Source organism: Coenobita brevimanus, chromosome 6, assembly GCF_032717465.1.
Source record: "Coenobita brevimanus isolate Jiangsu-jjx chromosome 6, ASM3271746v2, whole genome shotgun sequence".
Taxonomy (NCBI): Eukaryota; Metazoa; Arthropoda; class Malacostraca; order Decapoda; family Coenobitidae; genus Coenobita; species Coenobita brevimanus.
The window spans coordinates 64,724,509-64,746,210 of record NC_136959.1 but is presented as its reverse complement, the minus strand read 5'-3'; the positions used below and the strand labels follow the sequence as shown (position 1 = coordinate 64,746,210).

Sequence of the window (21,702 nt, the reverse complement as noted above, 5' to 3'; positions counted from 1 at the left end):
TAAGCCGAGCAGCCCTGCCCTCTAGTGGCAGCTTTCACAGGATCGGGTAAATTCATCTTGTCTGTCAGGTTAGGAGTGATGAGATAGGTTCTGTATTTTGTACCGGAAATTCCACATGTAATCTCCACTTGCAAACTGCTTGGCACCCCTCATCAACCCCCTCCCCTTCGCCCCACACCCCCTCCTCCGATCCCCTATCCCGACCCAAACCCCCCCTCCCTTTCTCCCGCTTCCTGCCTCAGAGCGGTAACCAATGCCATTTTACTAGTTACATTTCTATTGTTTTTTTTAGCGCGTTGTAACATTTATAACTGCGAATTATAAGGACTACGAATAATTTTCGAGGGTATTTTGGATTGCTTGTGAGTTACTCAGGCGCTAGTGTGGGCATTAGATAAATAATGTACCATGTCGGTATCAACATTGTACCCCCAATTCATTCATGAGTCTCACTATCCCCGCAAAACATGAATGACGACTCAGCCCTGACTCATCCCGCTCCCAGAGCCCCACCCACCCAACCTGGGAGTCAAGAGAACCTAAATGGAGATGAAGGAAGCCGGGTTTACTCTCAGCTCGAGCCCCAAAACTGACACGACAGCTCGAATTCAGCGTCCCGCCATCAATGCTCTGCCATCATTGAATTGAGCTGAGGGAAGACGGGCGGACAGGTGCCGGCGCGAGTAATTTAGTGCGCAAGTCTTCGCTCACAGGGATTGGGGGATTGGACTGAGCACCCGTTGCCAAATCCCAATACTCGCCAATGCATTTATACCATTATTCTTCCATACGTTTTACCCATTACGCGTCATATGCATCATTGGGCAAGAGAAATAAATGATGTATGGGGGTGGAAGGAAGGTGATGATAGGCCAGGGGAGCGAATAATTTTGGAATCTGACGGGAGTGAGCGGCTCGGGAAAAAGTGTACTCGTTGTCAGACGGCGCCACAGTGAGCGTTTCTGTGCTCCTCCGCCTCTCGGACCACAATCTTCAATTATATGGGACTCTTAGAACTTCTAACACATGTTTAATCCCCCAGTTTAAGCAGCGTAGATTAACCTCGGTATCCTACCTTCAAATCTTACCCATAAAATCCCTGGATCGGGAATTAGAGTTTGGAGGGACTACGTTCTATCGCGGAGTCGAGGGAGGATAGAAGTGCGCAGTGTCAGTGAGGAGTGAGCTCATACTAAGATTTCGTGTTGGGGTGCTTCCATGAAGTTTAGTTACCATGAAAATGCGCATCAGGAGGGCAAAAAAACGCCAAAATAGCCACCTGTACTATATGAAACATGACAGAGGGAAATGATGAGTAAGTATGCCCAGTCTGATCTGTGAAAAATGGCCCAGATGTGGTGAAAAACGTGATGAAAACAGAGGTGGTTGAGTATGATCGGGGGCCTCCATTTTCTCTCGGCAAAGATTAAGCGGACGTCGCTTTGTTGGTAAATGTTAAGTGATGGTGAGAACTGCATTTATGCCATGGAAGCCAAGCTGGATATTCTAATGGTGATGTGAAAGTGCTTATTTAACCTCGGAATCACTGGATGTTGAAGTGATAGCCTGCCAGTCATAGCGTTTGCCACCAAAGCGACGTCTACTGCATTCATTGATGGAGTGCTGAGTTTTTAAAAATTGACTGGGTATATGTGTGAATAAAGTTGAGTATGTATTTCCCACTGTGAGCTTCCCAATCCCTTTGGCGAACCCGTAAGTAGAAATTTTCCTTTTTCGTATCGCAGAACCCTGTGCTTATTACGAGAATTATTCCATCGTTACTTGTGCTAGCATTAACGCAGTCGTTCGTGAAATCTACAGAAGTTCTTGTGTGTGCCAAGTATTGCATTGTGTGTGGTGGTAGAAATTGTCCGAGTGGTATATATTTTTTTCTCACGACAGGTTCACTCAAACACCATTCGTTTTGGCAAGCAGTTTTCCCGTTTTTAACATTTTGTGGGCTAATTAGAAGCATAGTTCTGTTTAGTATTTCATTGTGTATTGGTGGAAATAGTTTCACGTATACAGTATATCCCTCACGATTGAGGGAAGTTCCTTGAGCAATATCATGTAGTTTTCATTTGAGCATTAGGGAGGGTGTGTAGAGGCCAATATCCTGTGTGTTTAATAAGGTACTGTATTGTGCGTTGGTGGGACACAAATTTACTCATACCCCACACGATTGATTGAGGCAGGTCCTCATGTTGTATAGCAAGCATTTGTGTGTCCCAGCAGTTCTACACCCTTTTGTTCGTATTTGGAAGGGTATTGAAAAGCATAGTTCATGTATGTTGGTGGAAGTACAGTATATGCAATATACTTAATTTGGTTCATACGAAGTCTTTGGCAAGCACTTGGGTATGTGAGCAGTTTTTATTCTTTCGTAATTTGTGATGGCGTATGGAAGCATAGTTCCAGTTTGTTCCGTACTGCAGTGTGCATCGATGGGAATATTACAGTCCACTGGGTTAGTTTAGGGAGACTCAATACCCATTAACAAGCAGTGTTCGACAGGTTGTTTACAAGCATAGGCCTAAGTCTTCTGTGATCATTTTTGTACTTATGCCTGGAATTTGTTTCGATTGGTGTAGCCTGTATTTTCAATTGTTGGATGTACGAAGCTATTCCGATTCCGTATGTCCTTAATTGTTTTAGGCAGGCCCATCTCGTTTATAAGCACCTTCCTTTTTTTTCGGCATTTGTGAGTGGAGAAGTGTTACGTTTGTTCATACGTTGAGTTGCATTGTGTTTTGCCTGTAGATGTGATTTTTTTTTTTTTATTATATCACTCGTGATTAGTTCAGGCAGGCAAACAGTCTTCCTTTTGTGTGTGTGTGTGTGTGTGTGTGCATTTGTGCAGGTGTTTAGAAGCAAAGCGTGCCGGATGAATCAACTTTTGGCCGGATGCAGTTGGGGGGGGGGGATGGAGGGAGGGTGGGTACGTTGCGTAATGCTGGGGCACTCATTCATCGCATTGGTGAACCAGGACTGTGAGAGAGTTAAGAATGGGTGAAGGACGAGGTGGAATTTATGGAGGAATGAGGCAGAATGAAGAATTGGTGGAGGAATGACGCAAAATGAAGAATGGATGGAGGAATGAGGCAGAATGAAGAATGGATGGAGGTGTGAGGCAGAATGAAGAATGGATGGAGGAATGAGGTATAATGAAGAATGGATGGAGGAATAAGGCAGAATGAAGGATGAATTCAGGAACGAGGCAGCATGAAGAATGGATAGGAATGAAGCAGCATGAAGAATGGGTGAAGGACAAATAAAATTTGTGACTAAATGGACCAAGGCTTTTTGAAAAATGAATGTAGGGTGCAGACCGAAGAATGGATGAACGATTGAGGTGGATTGACGAATGTATGAAGGACTGAGGGTGAGCGAATAATGGATAAAGGTTTAGACAGGATGGATGAATGAATGAAAGGCAGAAATGATGAATAGATGAAGGATATAGACAATGAATGAAGAACTGAGGCAGAATGAAGTGGTGAGGCAAAATGAAGAATGGATGAAGCAGAATGAAGACTGAATTGTCACGGAATGAAGAACGGATGGAGTGACTGAGAATGAAGAATGGATGAAAGTGAGGGAAAATAGAGAAGGGATGAAACGAACCATCGTGCGGAATGGATGAAGGTTTTAAGCAGAATGTAGAAAGAATGAGTGAGGCAGAATGAAGCATGAATGATGCACGGACAATGAAGAATGAAAAGATTCGTAGGGAATTGATAAAAGACAGGTAGAGTGAAGAATGAATGATTAATTTGGGATGAGTGAAGAATGAATGAACTAGGAAGAATGAGGATTGGATTAAGGATTGCGGAAGAAGACATATACGGAAGACTTAGGCATACTGGGTGACATTATGAGAGAATGAAGAATGAGTGACGGGTTGGCGTAATTAAGAATAAATGAAGGGTTGAGACAGTGAATGATGACTTTTGGATAGACTGAAGAATGGTTAAAGGGCTAAAAGGTGATGAGTGAAGAACTAAAAAATGTTTGATTCATAATTGAGGCAGGATGAATAATGGATGAAGGATTGAGGGAACGTCAAGAGTTGATGAAGGATTGAGAGAGGATAGGTGAATGATTGCGATAAATAATGAATGCGGCAGAATGATGAATGGATGAAACATTAAAGGAGAACGAAGCTGGATGAAGGATTGAGGGAACGTGAAAAGTGGATGTAGGATTGAGACAGGATGGGTGAATGATTGAGGCAGAATGAATGAATGATGCAGAAAGAAGAATGGATGAAAGACTGAAGGAATAAGGGGGATTGAAGAATGGGTGAAGAACTGGGAAAAGTATATAAGCTAAAAAATGGATGAAAGATTGAAGAATGAAGAGTGGATGAAGGATTGAGGGAGAAAGAATAGTGAATGAAGGACTGAGGCAGATTAAATGAATGGGGACTTAGTATTGCCTCGAAAAATAACTGACAAAAGAAAGTTGACCCCCTCTGCCTCAAGACGTTAGTTTATTTTCATTCTTGCAAACCATGGAGATTTTATTCGGTTGACGATTGAATTTTCGAACTGGAGGGGTTGGATACAGCCTTCATTAAACTCTTCACTACCAGGGCACTTTCCGAAGCTGAATAATAACGTGGTACCCGCAAAAATAAATTACATACTGAAGGACATCATCGTACTAAATGTTTTTGGGGGGTCTTATGGATTGGAAGGACAAATTGAATGGAAGCTTGGGATTGGCGTTAAGAATAAGCAACAGTCAAGAATGATTAAAAAATGGAGGACTAGCAGAAATGATTGCAGATCTGGGACTGGCTTCCGTTCTCATGGTGAGGACAACTACAGTAGTATGGAACGATACCATATTTTATTTCATTTAACACCATACAGTTTTATTCAGTTGAGACTGGGTATAGGAGCCTGAGTGTAAATACTCAAACCACGTAACCTACTCATGGTATCCTGTATTGTTTGAAAAACGGATAACCCCTTTTATATATATATATATATATATATATATATATATATATATATATATATATATATAGGGGCTTGAGTGGTGCCATAAACCGTCTTGTGATCGCGTCTTCATTAATATTTAATTGCAGGTAACACCATATGCTTTTATTCAACTGGGATTAGTTGAGGGTACCAAAGTGTTGACTTAGAATTCGCGTGGGAAAATCGAATGGAGTTAACTGAAGTAAATGTCGAAGGAATGGAGAATGGGAGGGTGGAAGTTGACATAAAAGGCCTGCGATTAGTGTTAACTACAGATTCTCTGACGGGAATGGGAAGGAAAAACGTAATTCGTTAGATGGATAGAGTTTTCTTGTGTAAAGTACCGTACAAGTTCGGCTGGTAGGAAGAGTTTACTGTTATTTATGTAATTAGACTTAAAACTCCATGGGAGGAAGTGAATAGTAAAGGGACGAGTAAAAGTGTGTGATACTTTGCCTTGATGTAGGATAATTATTAACTCCCTTGAATCCGGTGATGTCTTATATGGTATATGCATACTTCATGTTCAACTCCAAGAAGCCTGGTATGGGAGTTGTTGAGGCTGTGGAAAATCATAAGCTGAATAAAGAATAAGAAATACTACCGGAACGTCATCGGATTGAATAGTTTAAGGAATACAAAGCTAATTAGGAATTATGCGTTATTGATGAATAAGTGGAATGATACAAGCAAAACTGTAGAAAGAGATCTTTACCAGTCAGCCTTTTAAATAGTCTGATTTATTATGACTGAATACTGATTGAGAGGTGAATAGTGTAATACCTGCTTGGAGAATAAAGAAAGGAAAGATTAAATGTCTTGCTAAGATAGGTTTTGATGTTATTAGCCTAACCTGAGTTTGTGTAATAGGAATGGTGAGTAGAACTCTGGAACCAGAAAAGTGTGCCTGCCTGGGATTGGCGTTGCTGTGACGAGAATGGATGAATATAAGTAGAAGTACTGAAGATTGCGTTTGTGAATCGAGATGTAAGGGGACTGAATAGAAAGAGACAAGTGACTGGAGGTATGGGATTTTTTATTTATTTATTTATTTTTTTTCTGACAAGAGAAGGGAAACATGTTGTGAATTGATTGTGTCCAGAAAGACGCACATCTTTTTCTTTATTAACACCTTCAGTCATTAAGTCAGAGGACAAGAAAACTGAAAGGCACTAAAGTTTCGTTATTAACTCCTTCAGAGGTGATCACCACCTTACGATTTTATTTCGATCGGGAAGAGCGTAAAGGGGTGAAGTAGTTGTGAAGGCCATATCGTCCCGCTAGTTCGGAAAGTTTCTCCTGAGTCAAGTCATCCGACAGCAGCAAACAATAATTTTACAGTACGTAATCGTAGTGAAGGAGTTAATCTTATTGAAGACCATGGTAGGGGAAGGATGACTGGCAGGATAGAAGCAGAAGTGACTGGTGACGTGGGATTAGTTAAGGATGACTGGCAGGATAGGAGCAGAAGTGACTGGTGACGTGGGATTAGTTAAGCCTACACCGAGAAGGCCTAGTTGGAAAGATAGGAACAGGACTGCAGACGCGGGAGTCACGTTACGATGAAGGGGAATGACACGAAACCTAATGAAGGACTTAAGATTGATTGTGATAACCACTTATACGGTATATACCGTATATATCTGAGGGAAGTGAAGTGAAAGATGCAGACCGAAACAGTTGATGACATGGGATCATATACCGTATTCCGGTATTATATTGTGATTGCAATCGAAACGATATTGTCATCAGCTAGCGAGTATGACTGGAACACACCTAAAAGTTCTGTAGTTACTATAGCCTACATCGGAATTTTTTACCCAGTCGGAATGATAGTCCTCACCGAGGAATGGGGGAGAATGATTAAAAAATAGAAGAAGAAAAGTGATTGTTGGAGCCTTGGATATTGAGTTGCAGGTGTTCTACCTAACAGAACAGCAAAAGTCCTTGTTTCAGTTGATGCCCATGAGGTTTTCCATGTGGATATTAGAATAGAGTGGACTCAAAATACCAACCTGAGGAATGCTTTTCTCAAGAGTGTGACGAGTCTCTGGAACTGAACTGGTATCCTGCAGTTCATCACATACATACGGTATTGTACCCACCTCGGCTATCTTCCTAACCCTCAATTATGTCCAAATGATTGAAGAATCACTGTAGAACTAACTCGGTAATATTCTTAAAGTCGTAAAATAAAGCAGTTACTTTCCAGTTGCCAACGATCCCAAGGAATTTGCCAACTCCAGTTTGTGAATATGGCTGGAAGTGAATTCAAGTCCATGTGCCAGTTTGTCAGGCTGCGTACTAGGACTTTTCATTTGGCTCATGTAACGGGAGGGAGGGAGGGAGGGGGACAGTTTTGAATCCGGGAGGGTAGTTGACAGTGGTAAAAAGATAATTGGCATTGGTAACATTAAGGTACCGTATGCTGCCCTTGGTATTGAAGAAATTCGGTCAGCACCAAGGTCTGATTGTCAAGGCTGTGTGTGGGCTCTGTAATTCATGTTTTGAGGTTAATCTAATATTCGGTATTGCTACTGTGGGAGTTGTACAGGTATATGAAGGATTCTTTGGGAGTTGGTGTTGTGCCGAGAGTGCCATATCTTGTTTGCACTAGAGCGATGACCTGTTTGCAAGCATGGCATTGCAGAAAGTGTGATACTTTTTAAGATGGTTTGGGCAGTTTTTTGTAGTGTCGTGCCCATTCTTGAACTTGTTGGTGCACTTTTTTGTCGTATGCCGGTAACAGTGGCGTTAACATGTGGATGTTGAAGTGCAGGAAGATATAGCACTTCAGGGGCTCCAGAATGTATTGATATAACTCTGAATTAGCCGTAGCTATCAACCCACGTGTAGCTCATCATTTTAAAAAATACCATAATATAGCCTGACTGGCTGCCACTACATATTGCAGCTGCTAAAACAGACAGGCAGTTGGTGGTTCAGAAGTATGTTCACATTCGGCTGCTTTGAGTACGATATCAGTATTGCATGTTAGTGGCTTTCTGCGGTTTGTCTTTGGGGTTCAGTTTTATAAGCTGAGTAGGTTTGCTTTGGCTTACAGTAACTGAGTTTAATATAGGTACTGCATATAAAGAAAGTACCTATAGGAGGTCTGTTGACATATAACTAAGGTTATTTGTCTGAGTATTTAGCTGATTAGTCAAAACACACTCTTCGTCGATGTTAGGCCTGGCTTTTAGCCTAGATTCATACTAGTGTTCTTCGTCAAGGTTGGCAAGGTTCTTAGCCTACCTGTTTTTCTTGCTAGGATCAATCCACTCCCTACTGCGGTTTCAGCAAAGTGAGCATAATATGTTTCTTACTGATGCTCCACTGAGGCAGTAGGCTGAGTTTGCTGTCAATAACTGGACACTACAGCAAACTAAGCCTGCTGATGATGATCTTCATAAGTAGCAGGTTGAGTGTGCTGATGATCCACAGATGCAGCAGATTGAGTCTACTGACCCACAGAAGCAACTGGCTAAATATATTGCTGACTGTCCTTTGCAGCAGGCTGAAATTGCTGTTGACAGTTGGCTGAGTCCTGTTTGACCTGCAGGTGACATGTGATAAGATATGAAGATGGTGGTGGTCTGTGTCTACTATATTTCGTCCACTTTAACTTGGCCCCGATTTTCGTCCTTTTGCAGCCGATTTCACTAAGCACAGTGGCAGAAAAAGACAATGCTACGGATCTGTATCCTTTCCACAGCACTCCGTGAATAGCATCATATTCTAGTGTCAGTATATTAAAGTACAGCAATCAAGATGGAGAGATGGCAATTCTGGACAAGTTAAACTGAGTATAGTCATGGCCATGTAAGCCTCGTACAGGACCATGTCCTGGCCGGCGTCTTTTCCTGATGCCTCACTAATATCCCTTGTCGTAACATAGGAGCCGCTTGCACAGCTGTAACAATGGTATCTGGTAATCTTATACTGGATGGCTGATGAACACTAAGCTGGAAAAAAAAAAAAGTTATTGCTTTACAAAATGGTATAACCTACCTTGTCTGATGTGCTACCCCTTTGGGGCTAATATATGAAAGTATATCTTTTTCACTAAAGGTATTTTGCTCTCTTTACTGGACTGAAGGGAATGTTGGAACCCCTAACTTGGGTGTCACATAGGTATGAGAGACCCAGAGACCTTCACAGTAAGGGAATGTCACTGCACGTCTCCTATAACTAGCTACTCAATTAGCCTAAGCGACCTCCTCGTGGCACTACTCTCAGAATTCAGTCATACTACATCACTTTTAAATGGTAGATAATTGGTGATGCCAAATAAGGAAGGCAGGCATGAACTCTAAAGTGATGCCTGGCAAACAGACGAGCAGGCATGATGTCAGAGACAAAGCTGACTTAAAATCTAGAGAAGTGACAGTCACTGAGACGGGAGTGTTGCATTGTAATTCACTTAAGAATGATCGGCTTCTCTCTTTCTACGTTTATATTTACCTAACTTCACTGTGGAGGGTCTCCCTAAGACTAAACTGAATATAATCGTTTGTTGATAAGATTAAGAAATATAAATATAATTCAGAAGAGGTTAATAAAGACTATTTTGCTCGTCCAGTTATAAAAAGTTTCTAATGCAGAATAAAATTGTCAGGCGGTAACGTACAGAAAGACACCAGTATCTGCCCATTTCCGGCTGAAGAAAATTTACATATTGCGAAATACAATGAAACCTCCATCTCTACTAGTGTGTATTTCAGATGATTCGATTTTTCCCCTATGTATTCGTCAAACTTTGGGAAGATACTTGTGACTTGTTTGTACTTGGACGTCATTTAATTGAAAGGAACAGTCTAAGCTCTTTGGAGATGCTACTGTATCTTTATTAGCCCATGGGGAAGTAAGGGGCTGATGATGATGATGATGACGAAGACGACTGTTCCTGCGAGCACATGCATTTCTTAATCTTGGAATTTGCTAGTAAGGCTGAACCATGTAGCTAGGGTTATAGCTTACCACATGTGGGGTTCTATGATGTGATGCTTCCGGAAATAGTTTGTGAACTTATGTATGTAGTAAGGCTGAACCAAGTAGCTAGGTTTATAGATTATTGTGGGGTTCTGTGATGTGATGCTTCTAGAAATAGTTTGTGATCTTATGTATGTAATTATCGTAAGGTGCACAGTTCATGTTCTAATAAGCCCCTCCTCGAAATTACGTAATAAGGATCCTATCGTTGTTTGATGATTTTTTTTAAACTGAAGGGCGGACGTTGGTAGCGAAGTTAATGAAGGCTATCATAACTCTTCGGTGTGAAAATTTCTCCAAAATTGTTAGATAGGAGAAATGTCATGGGAATGAAGTGGTTCATTAACGAAAAAAGTCAGAATTGTTAGTCCAGGGCCTACAGTATGATGCTTTCCTTTGTACCGGGTACCGGCATGTCAAGCAGATATACGGTCTAAGTTTATCCTTTCACCCAGAGGTCATTTTTGTTTTATTTCTGCCGCTGCCAGACGATATTATGACCTTATTGCATTTGGAACTGCTGGACTTATCCTGGATAAAAACCGCCTTCATACTTTAGGTACTAGATGCATTCATTCTAAATAAAGTCGTTGGCAGCAGCAAGAATTTAGTAAAGTTGATTTTCGGACATGAGGGATAATCCAGCAAGGACGAGGGTCCTTCATAAGCATTAAGGAATCGTCGGGCAGTATGAGAAATGTCATTGTAGTGAATGGGCTATTGGAGACTTGCTGATCTCCTCCACAAAATGTCCTTCCGAAGATGCAATAAAATTATTTTAAGTCTGCAGTTGGTAAGAACAATATAGGTTAATGCACTGAATGGATTAATGGAGGTTATATATATATATATATATATATATATATATATATATATATATATATATATATATATATATATATACGTACAGTATAAAACTTTTTATTCGATGTCCTTCCAAGTCGGTAATATACCGTAATCGTCTGCAGTTAGTATGAATAAAGATACGGTATGTCGTCGTCTCAGTGAAGAGGGTTAAATAGGACCCTATAGTGACATATTTCTTTTTTGTCATCAACAGACAATTTTATTCAGCTTTAGTGTTCAAACTGGAGGAGTCAGAGAAGCCCTCATTAACCACGAGTCTCCACCTAAGCAGAGTAAAATCGCCATGAAATAAAATACCGTATGCTAAATGAAGACGTCATGGTACTGCTAGAGTAAGATTGTGAGGATGGTATGTATGTCAATAAAGTACTTGAATGATGTACTGTCTATTTAATGGTCTAAAATAGCTATAAATAATTTGGATCTCGGTCGTATCGTAAGCAGAATCCATTTCCACAGGCTTTAATGTGTAAAGATGTTTTTGTGTTGATTTATCAGTCTGCATCTGTCATCTTTGTGTGTGTGTGTGTGTGTGTGTGTGTGTGTGTGTGTGTGTGTGTGTAGCAAGCGTGTTATTAACCGGAACCTCGCCAGCCCAGAACTTACTTTGCATTTCACTCTGGCCCCCGACGATTTTATGCAGGATAGGAGAGGGTCCGAGAGATGGAGGTTACATTAGAGATCGCGACGGTGCGCGGTGTAGGCGGCGTGTAATTTCTGACTACGTGTGATATACGTGAGGAGAGGTGAAATGCATTTGTCATCTGTCTTGCTGCTGAAAGGTTTGTGTAATGTGACATGCAGGCTTGTCGCAGTCAATGCTTCATGAAATTCGGTCAGACATGGAGAGTATTAATAGCCTACGGATTCTCCTTTTTCATAAACTGGGTAAGTCTCCTGGAACTGACAAGAATAAACATGAGAAAGGAGACAACGTTTTTTGCTGGTAACGAGAAATGACGGATGTGGTGTGGGAGAGAAGTATTTGATTCCTTGTAACTGACGGTGAGGTGTGAAACGCTGGCTTAGATTTGTGAATGGGAAGGTAGTGTGTGTGTGTGTGTGTGTGTGTGGGTGTGTGGGTGGGTGGGTGGAAGTGGGTAGGGGCAAGTGGAAATGAGGGGAGGGGAAGGGGAGGCAGTGGGGAGTAACCACAAATCCTCCTTCCCCCAACCCCCCTCCTCCTCCCCAGTAATGGTCACACCCCTCGGTCTATTGATCCCCATTCTTGTTCTTCCTCGGGGCGTGTTTATATGGGAGGCGGGAACAGTCGTGGTTCTGGGGGTTCCCTGAACTGGTGCTTGTGGTTGTGGTTCTGAGGACTACTGCACTCTAAGGTACCTTCTAACAAAACCACATGTATTGGGTTATTGTGTGTGTGGTTTTCAGCGTTTGTATTATTGAATGTTACACTGTGCCTTTGAACGGTACCTGAACAAGACATTTTGGTCGCTGTTGTAAGGGTTACTGCTCTTTGGACCACCCTTACGAAAGCACCATTTTCTTCTTCTTCTTCTTCTTATAATTATTATTATTATATTATTATTACTGTTGTTATTATTTGCTGTTTCAGGGTGTGAGATTGTGAGAGTCTTTAAGTGGTGCCTGTTCTCTGGGCTCCTGCAGTTTAGGATACTCTTTCGCAGAATCACATGTATGGATTTTCTTTATATAGCTACCGGTATATTATATTTTGTATTATATGTTGTTATAATACTGCACTGTCTGTGGTTCTGGGGGTCCCTAAATTGATCCCAGTGATCGTGGTCTTATGTGCTCAGTACTGCAGTTTGTCATCCAACAAAAAGCAAATTCTTGAGTTTCTTGTATAAATGGTTTAGCCTAGCTACGTGATAACTGATCTTGTTCGTAGTTTGGGGGGACACCGTAAACTCTGGTTGTGATCGTGGAATTTATTGGTGGTGCGCATTCACCTTAAAGTCCCTAAACTGACGAATTTCTTCCTTTTGTAGCTTGTTAATCGTAGCACAGAGGCAGAATTAGACAATATTGCGGCTTTACATCCTTTTCATAGCACTCTTTCGTAACTACCACCGTATTATAATGCTAATCTCTCGTTACAAATCGGCATTCAAGGTGGAGCTATGGCAGTTGTAGATCAAGTAAAAGGGAACAGTCTAGTAGACCAGGAGGTGAGCTTAGTTACGGCAACAAAAATGTCATTCAGTTTAGGGGAAGCTAGTGTTTCCTCTGCTGGGGAAGGTTGTGGTAGCTACTGGGGGCTGTTGACGTTAGTCTTAGCCAAGAATTTTGAAAACGTGAATGATATTTGAGAAAATATGCTCAATGATTTATTTCGCTGGGTACCTTTATCGGTAGCAATATATTGTGATGATAAATACCGGTACCCTGCAAGTAAGGTCACCTTATAAATCCTCCCCTCCTTTTTTTTTTTTTTTTTTGCAGTAAATTTAAAGGTTTCCCATTTAACTGTTTCTGACCCTGACCTGTGGTTATGTTCATAGGGTATGAAATCCTCACAACTGGATGCAGATAATCAGTTGTTGAGATTAATCAGCCAAGAATCATGAATCCATACTATCAGTTAAAATGCACTGAGAATGTGGAGAGGGAGTGTTTTGTCAAAAAGCGACAGGATTTGAACTGTATTTTCTCATCAACAATCCAAGTGACAGCGCAGGAAGGGAATAATTCGGCAACCCTGCATGCCAGGATGGGATGAAATCACAAGGTCAAGTAACTTACTTCCCCCTGCAAGGTCGGAACTTAGGATTGGTAACATACCTTGTGGGATCATCTTATCTGCTATCCCGAGAGTGAATCAGAAGCCAAAGTGGAATGTAATTTCATTTTACTAAAAGGAAAACGCCTCACGCTACAGATACAGTGCAATGTTTACAGTGTAGCAGGCTCAGTATTTTTAGTCAGATGTTCTGATGCACAGCCAGTTTTCTGTGGTGTTTAACGGTGTGAAGATGATCTGGGGCACCACAATCGTCAAGATGCAAGTCGCTATATGTTTGGTTTCGTCCTTTGCCCCCATCGTCGATGTTGTGTTGGTGACCAGATGAGTACCGTACACGTTGCACCGGCTGGGGACAGTACTCTTCAGAACGAATAAAGACCCCAGCCAGGGGCAGCCTTTTCTTTCAAAGTACATTACTAGTGACTCGAGCCCTGCTGGTTGATACAGTTCTGCCTGGTCAGTAAATACTGAATAACTTTCGCAACAAACGAGAACGACGACATCCAACCTTCATTCTAATGAAATAGAGTCCTTGCCTGTGCACTGTAAAGCAGCAGTTTCTATAAAGGCCTCTCCTAACAAACCACTTGAAACTAATTAGGAAAGAAATAGCTTCTCAGCGCGCGCGCGCACACACGCACGCACGCACGCACGCACGCACGCACGCACGCACGCACGCACACACACACACACACACACACACACACACACACACACACACACACACACACACACACACACACACACACACACACACACACACACACACACACACACACACACACACACACACACACACACACACACGTGTCCCTGTATCTCTTAAAACACGAATGGTATAGCTACGAAACAAGTGATCATGAGCCTGAAGATCGAAAGGGCCCTACCGGTAACTTGGATGTGGTGACTGTGAACCTGCAGCAGCAGAATTGTTAGCAGATTTTTCACTCTTAACCCTGTTTGATTCGACTGGTGCACTGAGGCAATTTATTCAAGCCAATATCAAAACGATTTTGATATACCGTGAGAAATCCAAGTATTCATCAACTTTAAAATCTATGTTAGTTGACCATATCACTGACATTGATACATCATATGATTATATTTAGGCTAAGACATGACAGTTTTGTTCAGATGAAAGAAATCGTAAAATGGTTAAATGCCACTGAATCTGCCAGTGGGAGCCGTGACCACAAAAGAGGGCTACTCTGCGTCTTAAGTTTACAGCAATTACCGGTATCTTTCTTACAAGAGCAGTAAACCAGCTTAGAAGACTGAGTCATTATGTATAGTGATATTCATAATACGATTTTTTTTTCCTACCAGGTGAGGCAGCCTTTTAAAATTTACTGTTGTACAAAAACGGATGTTGCATACCTGGAATGTTGACAAATGAACAGTCATGCATGTAGTTCACAATTCAGGTAGGTGAGACAAGAAGGGTCAGTTAGGTGATCTTTTTAATACTACCATTTTGTTTAATAGTGATGAAGTTAATGTGCTCTTTAAAACCACAACAATGGATTTAGCCTCTAACTGTGAGAGATGGCCAGTGTTAGGTCATGTTGTGTACCCTTGTGGATAATTAAACCGCTATTAAATTCAGTTTTAATAAGTGTGCATTTTATATTTTTTTTTATACAATGAGTACTGTACTTGTAAGAACAGAAATCGACTCCTAATAAAATTGTCCCGAGTCAGCAAAAATGTAGTAGTTAAAATTTCTCATGTCCTGAAAGGGTTTGGAAGTTTCATAGAAGTTTCCCAACTCCCACCTTACTCCTGCCCCTTCTAGGCCACAGTTAGGATGATATAAAAGGGGTTGGATGAGAAGGATGGTCTTCTTAGACACAGTTGCCTGGTGCTACCCCACATAGGCTAGGACTAGGATGGGATGGCAAAGGTTATGTTGAAGATGATATATATTTTTGGACTGAGTTGCTAACTCCTGGCCAAGGCCTTCCCCATATTGGCTGTATGGTAGAACTAAGATGAGGAACAAAAGGTTATGATGATGATGGCGTTTCTGTGAATACTGTAGGTATCTTGTTTCCGGCCTAGCCCTCCCCCTCAAAGGTAGTTGAGCAAAGGCTATAATGATGTGACTGTGACTGAAAAGGATGGGTTTTCTGGGGGGAGGGGGGGGAGCATGGGTTATAGTGATGATGGCAACGGCGGCAGATCTTGTAGGCAGATGATCGGCTCCTGCACTGCCCCTAACCCATTACAGGCTATGGGTAGGATAGGAGAGCAAATGTGGTGATGGTGATTTAAAGAACTTCTTTTTGGACTCTAGGGTGCTTGCTTCTGACCTATCCCTACCGTACATAAGGTGGAGCTTGGATGTTGATGATGATGATGGCGGCAGCTGTTCTTGATTTGTCACTAATTCCTAGCCTAGCCCTCCCCCCATAGACTAGTAAGGACAGGACTGGATAGTAGACTAGCCCTTGCACTACGTGTGGTTTCAAACTGACTGAAGTCGTTTGGAGATGGCAGGGATACGATCGATATCAAACTGAAAGAGATAATAAAGACAGTTCCTTCTAGGCTACTCGAGAGGTCTCCCTTAAGTTGAATAAAGCTGTCGGTAGCACGGATAAAATATAAATACAGGTCACGGGATAGGCTGAAAGGGAAAGGGAAAGTGACATTCTGATGGATAATTTTCTCCGGTAATCTTCTGAACTGTAGAAAATCATGTGTGAGTAGAATTAAAAGAAAAATGCACAATGGAAGTTGATAAAGTAGGTATGGGTTGAGTGCATGTTATGTAGGGTAGTCTACAGGACTAGTCTTTGTAGCTGCCACGCTCCACCCCGCCTCACGCTTCACGGTTTAGGAGGCACTCCACTGCGCATCCTATGGAAACTGCGCTGTTGTATGTCCAGTACGGTACATGCTGAAAGATCTGTAGGGTACTACGTCTTATGGGATATTTTACTCTTCCAACATGTATTGCGTATTATATATATATATATATATATATATATATATATATATATATATATATATATATATATATACTGTATTCGTCTTAAACGAATAGTCAGGATAAGTATAAACATAACAAACCTTGAGTATCTCACTGCCCACCATCCTGTAGACAGTGACAATTGAAGTATATATACGTATATTCGAAATTATATACATAGTGCTCTTTGGGAAATGTATGTTCCTCATCACAATCTTGACTCTCTCCTTCTCTCTCTCTCTCTCTTTCTCTCTCTCTCTCTCTCTCTCTCTCTCTCTTTCTCTCTCTCTCTCTCTCTCTCTCTCTCTTTCTCTCTCTCTCTCTCTCTCTCTCTCTCTCTCTCTCTCTCGTTTTTCACCAAAGAATTGGCTTAGGCCAGGTCTGCAAACCAAGGAAAGAAAGCTTGATACGGAGAGAACTATCTACAGCATGTCCTGTAAACTGGACTAGACACTTTGTCAGAATTCAGTCCCTGGAATGGCCGTGCCTCATAGAGCCAACCGTCTGTACCTTTTTTATTACCGGCACCGTATATAGAAACCAGAATTAAAATACACGTTAATATTTCTAACCATGTAAGGAAATGCCTGCGTTGATAAAAATACCTGTGCTGCGCAATTTCGAAAAATTGGGTATTAAACCATGTACGTATTGCACACTTAACGAATGTTCTACAGCTAAAGCATGGCGCATTTTTATTTAAAGCGACTCCGAAAGTTGCACATTGTCGGAAAATTAATCTGCTGCGTGCTTAATATTTCAAAGCTTACTGTACTGTACTTGTGCGAGGCTTTTGTTAAGTGCTTCCCCTGCAACGCACCAATTATACACAGTTTTAATGTATTTCCCATGTGAGCACTTCTTGAATAGTGTTGAAACGTAGCTATTAATATTGGATGTAGATGGCTGAGTATTTCACACTTGGTTGATATCTGACGCGTCTACAGAGCACGTATACAATAATGTGGGAATATTTGCGCACGCAGTATTTTTTGTTGCGCACTTTGCAGTATCTGTTTGAGGAAGTTATGTGCTAAGTGTATGTGGTGTATTATATCCCCCTCTCCATAGATGGGGAAAGGGGTTATGAAGGTGACGGTGACGATGATGAGGTTAACGTGTTTCAATGTAATGGGGTAAAAAAAAAAAAAATTGGAAAGAATATTATAACTTACATGACTGACAGATAGATAGGCAGATTAGATACATAGCTAAGGTGATGTGTACCGTATGTGGCTCATTTGTCAAAAAAAAAAAAAAAAAAATCGTGAGAGGGGCTGTAAGAAGGAAATGAATGTTTGAAAAATGTATGTAGTGTGTGTGTGTGTGTGTGTGTGTGTGTGTGTGTGTGTGTGTGTGTGTGACTAAGAAAAAGAAAGAATAAGTATATATAGCCGTTGCAAGTAGGTATGTATGCAACAAAAACCAACAGACCCCCTCCCTCCCCCACCCCCCAAAAGTGCATCAGTGGTAGAGAGTAGACGGGTCGAGAAAGTAGGACCAGACGGCAGTGAAAGTGAGAGGTGGGCCGGTAGGGAAGTGAAGGGGCAGGGGAGTACTTTGGGCCATCTAGGTAATGATATTGATAATAATGGTAATAATAATAATAATAATAAGAAGAAGAAATAATAATAATATTATTATTATTACTATTATAATTATAATTATTGTTATTATTATTATTATTATTATTATTTTAATGATGATTGTCGTCATCATCATCATCATCAATAAATGCAGAGGGTATGATTCAGACGCAGAAAAAACAACGTATAAAAGTAGAACCCTCAGTACTGTGGCCAGGGAAAAAAAAAAAAAAAAAAAAAAAACAGAGCCACATCTCCTTTCACTGTCATCCAAGCCTTACACGTCCTCGGCTCCACCCCACAGGAGAAACCATCTGTACTAACGTCCTTCACCCGTTAAGGCACTTTCCGTAACACGTGTGGGGTAGAACCATTCCGTCGTCTGCCACGTTAGCCGTTTCAGTACGATGACGTCCTAGGTACATAATTCTTGCTACTGGCAAACAAGTTCATTAGCTGTGGGAAGACATCCCCACCCCGCCTCCTTATAGTCATGTCATTCTTATGCAGCCACACTACCAAAACGGATATTTAGTGAGTGGTGGGAGTATGCTATTTCCCGTGTTTGCATGTGTTTGCATCCTGTTTTTTTTTTTTTAATACCGGTGACATGTACTGACTCGATATACAGACTTAGGCATTACATCACTTCCACTTTCACATGCATCATTCTCATTACTGGCACTGTCACCATTTGCGCTTTGCCAACATTGCTGCCACTCTGCTTTTGTGATTTGGCCCAGCCCTACACCACCTTCATAAAAATTTCTACAGTTACCACCCAAGCACGCACCTTTTTTTTTTTTTTTTTACTACATCTCTAACGAATATCATTATTTATCATTTTACCAAGTCTGCGCACCCCATGTATTATATTCATAGCAGTCTGATTTCCATTTTTCTCGCTTAATCTTGTCCTTTCCTCCTGTATAAATACCATACCACAGTCTCTTACCGTACTTTTCTCCACTTTTTCTGCCCACCTCCCTCTTATTTTGTGCACTTTCTTTCACCAACTCATTCCTCTCTTTACATTCTGGAATTTTATCCTCCCCCTCCCCTCCTATTGCTCCGTGGTGATGGCATATCTCTCCTATCTTCTCACAATACCCTTTCTTCTCTTCCTCTCTCCCTTCTTTCCCCTCCCCTCACCCCTTCATTTCCCCCTTTTCCCACCCTATTCGAACTGTTCCTCTTTCCCCCTCTCCTCACGCTTTACTGTTCTCCTCCTCCTCCCTCCCTCATCCATCTTCATTTCCCTCTTTCCCTACGCGAATTGTATCCCGTTTTCACCCTGTTCACTCACCCAAGTCTCCTCTTTCTCTTCTCCCTCATCTTCATTTTCCCTCTTGCATCCCAGCGAGAACTATACCCCTTTCCCTCTCCCCTCTCACATCACTTCCCTCCTTCCTAATCCGTCTTCATTCCCGCTTCCTTCCCTACGTAAATTGACTCCTTTCTCACTCTTTCCCCTCTGTCCCATCTCCCTCCCTTCTCCTCCATCTTCATTTTTCCCTCTTCCCTCCCTACACGAATTGTACCCCATTCCCACATCCCTCTCGCTTCACTCCTCTCCTTTCACTCCCCTCCTTTCCTCTTCCATATTCATTACCTGTTTCTTCCTTACATGAGTGGTACCCCTTCTGGCCCTTACCTATATCCTTCAGACTATATACGCCTTTCTTCGTCATCTTCTTTTCTTCCTCCACTTCGTTCACCTCTTCTCCAACTCATCCATGTTTTCCTTTACTTCACTTTTTTTTTTTTCCCTCACGGTATACATCTTTCTCCCACATCCGCCTGCCTCCCTCATCCTTCACCCTCCCTCTCTAATTATTCTCCCCCATTCCCCTTCTCTCCCTCTGTTTCCCCTCCTTTACTTCATTTTTTAAACTCATATCTGACCATTCTTTCCCATTCCCTTAACTCCATCAATTTCCCTTCCCTTCCCGCTCTCCTGTTCTGATTTGCCGTCATAGTACTGCATTCGTATTAGCTTAGAATCCTCCAACACTTCGTCCTTAGTTTAATTATTGATATCGCACGTTGACTGCGAAATTGATATTGTACAATCTTTTTAAAAAGATATAATTACCGGTAACAAACAAGAGAATATCAAGACGTAATGGGACAAATAAGTCACGAAGGACGAGTTATTGTAGTTCGTTTACTTTAACTTGGCCCAGATTATCGTCCTTTAGAGGCTATTTCCCGTAGCTCAGTGGCAGAAATGAGATAGTACTATAGCCCTGCAGCCTTCCCATGTCGCCTCTTCGTGACTAGCATCATCTCCAGGGATAATATCGTGTTATAACTCAGTATTCATGAGAGAGAAGTGATAACGTTTGGTTTCCTTTGTGTCGGTACCGGTATTTCCCCCCTCCCCTATCTATCTCTCTCTCTCTCCTTTTACCCTTCTATGGTTTTACGCACCCTTTCCCCCCCTCCCTCATCGACTTGTTTCCCCTCCCAACCCCTGTCCCCCCCCCCATACGACACCTTAACCTTTGTCTGAGATTTTGACCAGAAACGGGATGGAGTGAGGTCAGGTGACAGGTGGGGGAGAGATTAGTATTGTAGAGGGAAGGGGAAGCGGGGAGGGGGGGAGATGAAAATAGGGAAGTACCGGGTAATGCATTTTTATGTTAGTGATGATGATGATGATAGGAAATGATGGCGATGGCGGTGTTTTTGTTTGTGGTGGTGATGGTGATGGTGATGATGTGGTAGAGTTACCCTCGTCATCTTTATTTGCAATATTCGTGGTCGTTTTATTTTGGCTCCAGTAATGCGGAATATACAGCAAGTTAGTTTATCTTTACTGTACCTTATTCGGATGTATTGTAATGGTACAGTGACCTTAGTAATAGAATAGGTAATTGAGAGAGAGAGAGAGAGAGAGAGAGAGAGAGAGAGAGAGAGAGAGAGAGAGAGAGAGAGAGCGAATGGAGCTGGAGGTATCTGACAACTCTGTATGAATGGAAAATCGACCGAATGGGACCTTTTAATGGGGGGTCAAGGGGTGAGAGAGAGAGGGGGGGGGCGATTTGTGGTTGTGGAAGTGAGTGAGAGGATGTTTAAATTCTGATGTTTGGCTTTCTGGATGTGACAAGGGGTGTGGATGTGGCTGGATGTCAGTGTGGGGGTGATGGTGAGTGTAGGTGTACATATCCCTGAGTATAAGGGTGGGTAGGGGTGTGTTTGTAAGTGGGTGTGGATATTTCAGGATAAGTACCGGGTATGGGTTTGGGCGTGAATTTTATTGTGTTTGAGGGTGTGTTATATAATCTAAAATTGTGTGGGGCGAGGAGTGTCGAAGTGGGTGAAGGTGCGAAAGGGAAAAGTGTGGGTGTATGAGAGAGGATGTAAATAAATTTGTGGGTGATGTGGATGTGGGTTTGGTAAGAGTAGGCTGGTGTGTGTGTGTGTGTGTGTGTATGTCTGTGTCTGTATCTGTGTGTGGGCGTGGGTGACAACTGACCAATTTCCCGGTCTTCCGTCACCCAACTTCCGCCCGTCCGCCCGTGGGAATACAGTCACGCCCACTCTCTCTCTCTCTCTCTCTCT

At 42.0% G+C, this 21,702-nt stretch overlaps 1 protein-coding gene across 4 annotated transcripts in view; it reads left to right on the top strand.

The window, feature by feature from the left end:
* Window positions 1-1,194: 1,194 nt before the first annotated feature.
* The window catches only part of Spred (Sprouty-related protein with EVH-1 domain), a 79,721-nt gene continuing 59,213 nt past the window's right edge, over window positions 1,195-21,702 (top strand). For all 4 annotated transcript variants that reach the window (XM_080272717.1, XM_080272709.1, XM_080272704.1 and 1 more), the window contains exon 1: window positions 1,195-1,315. In XM_080272717.1, the coding sequence (XP_080128843.1) occupies window positions 1,296-1,315 (20 nt within the window). In that variant the 5' untranslated portion in view covers window positions 1,195-1,295. The remainder of the gene's footprint in view (window positions 1,316-21,702) is intronic.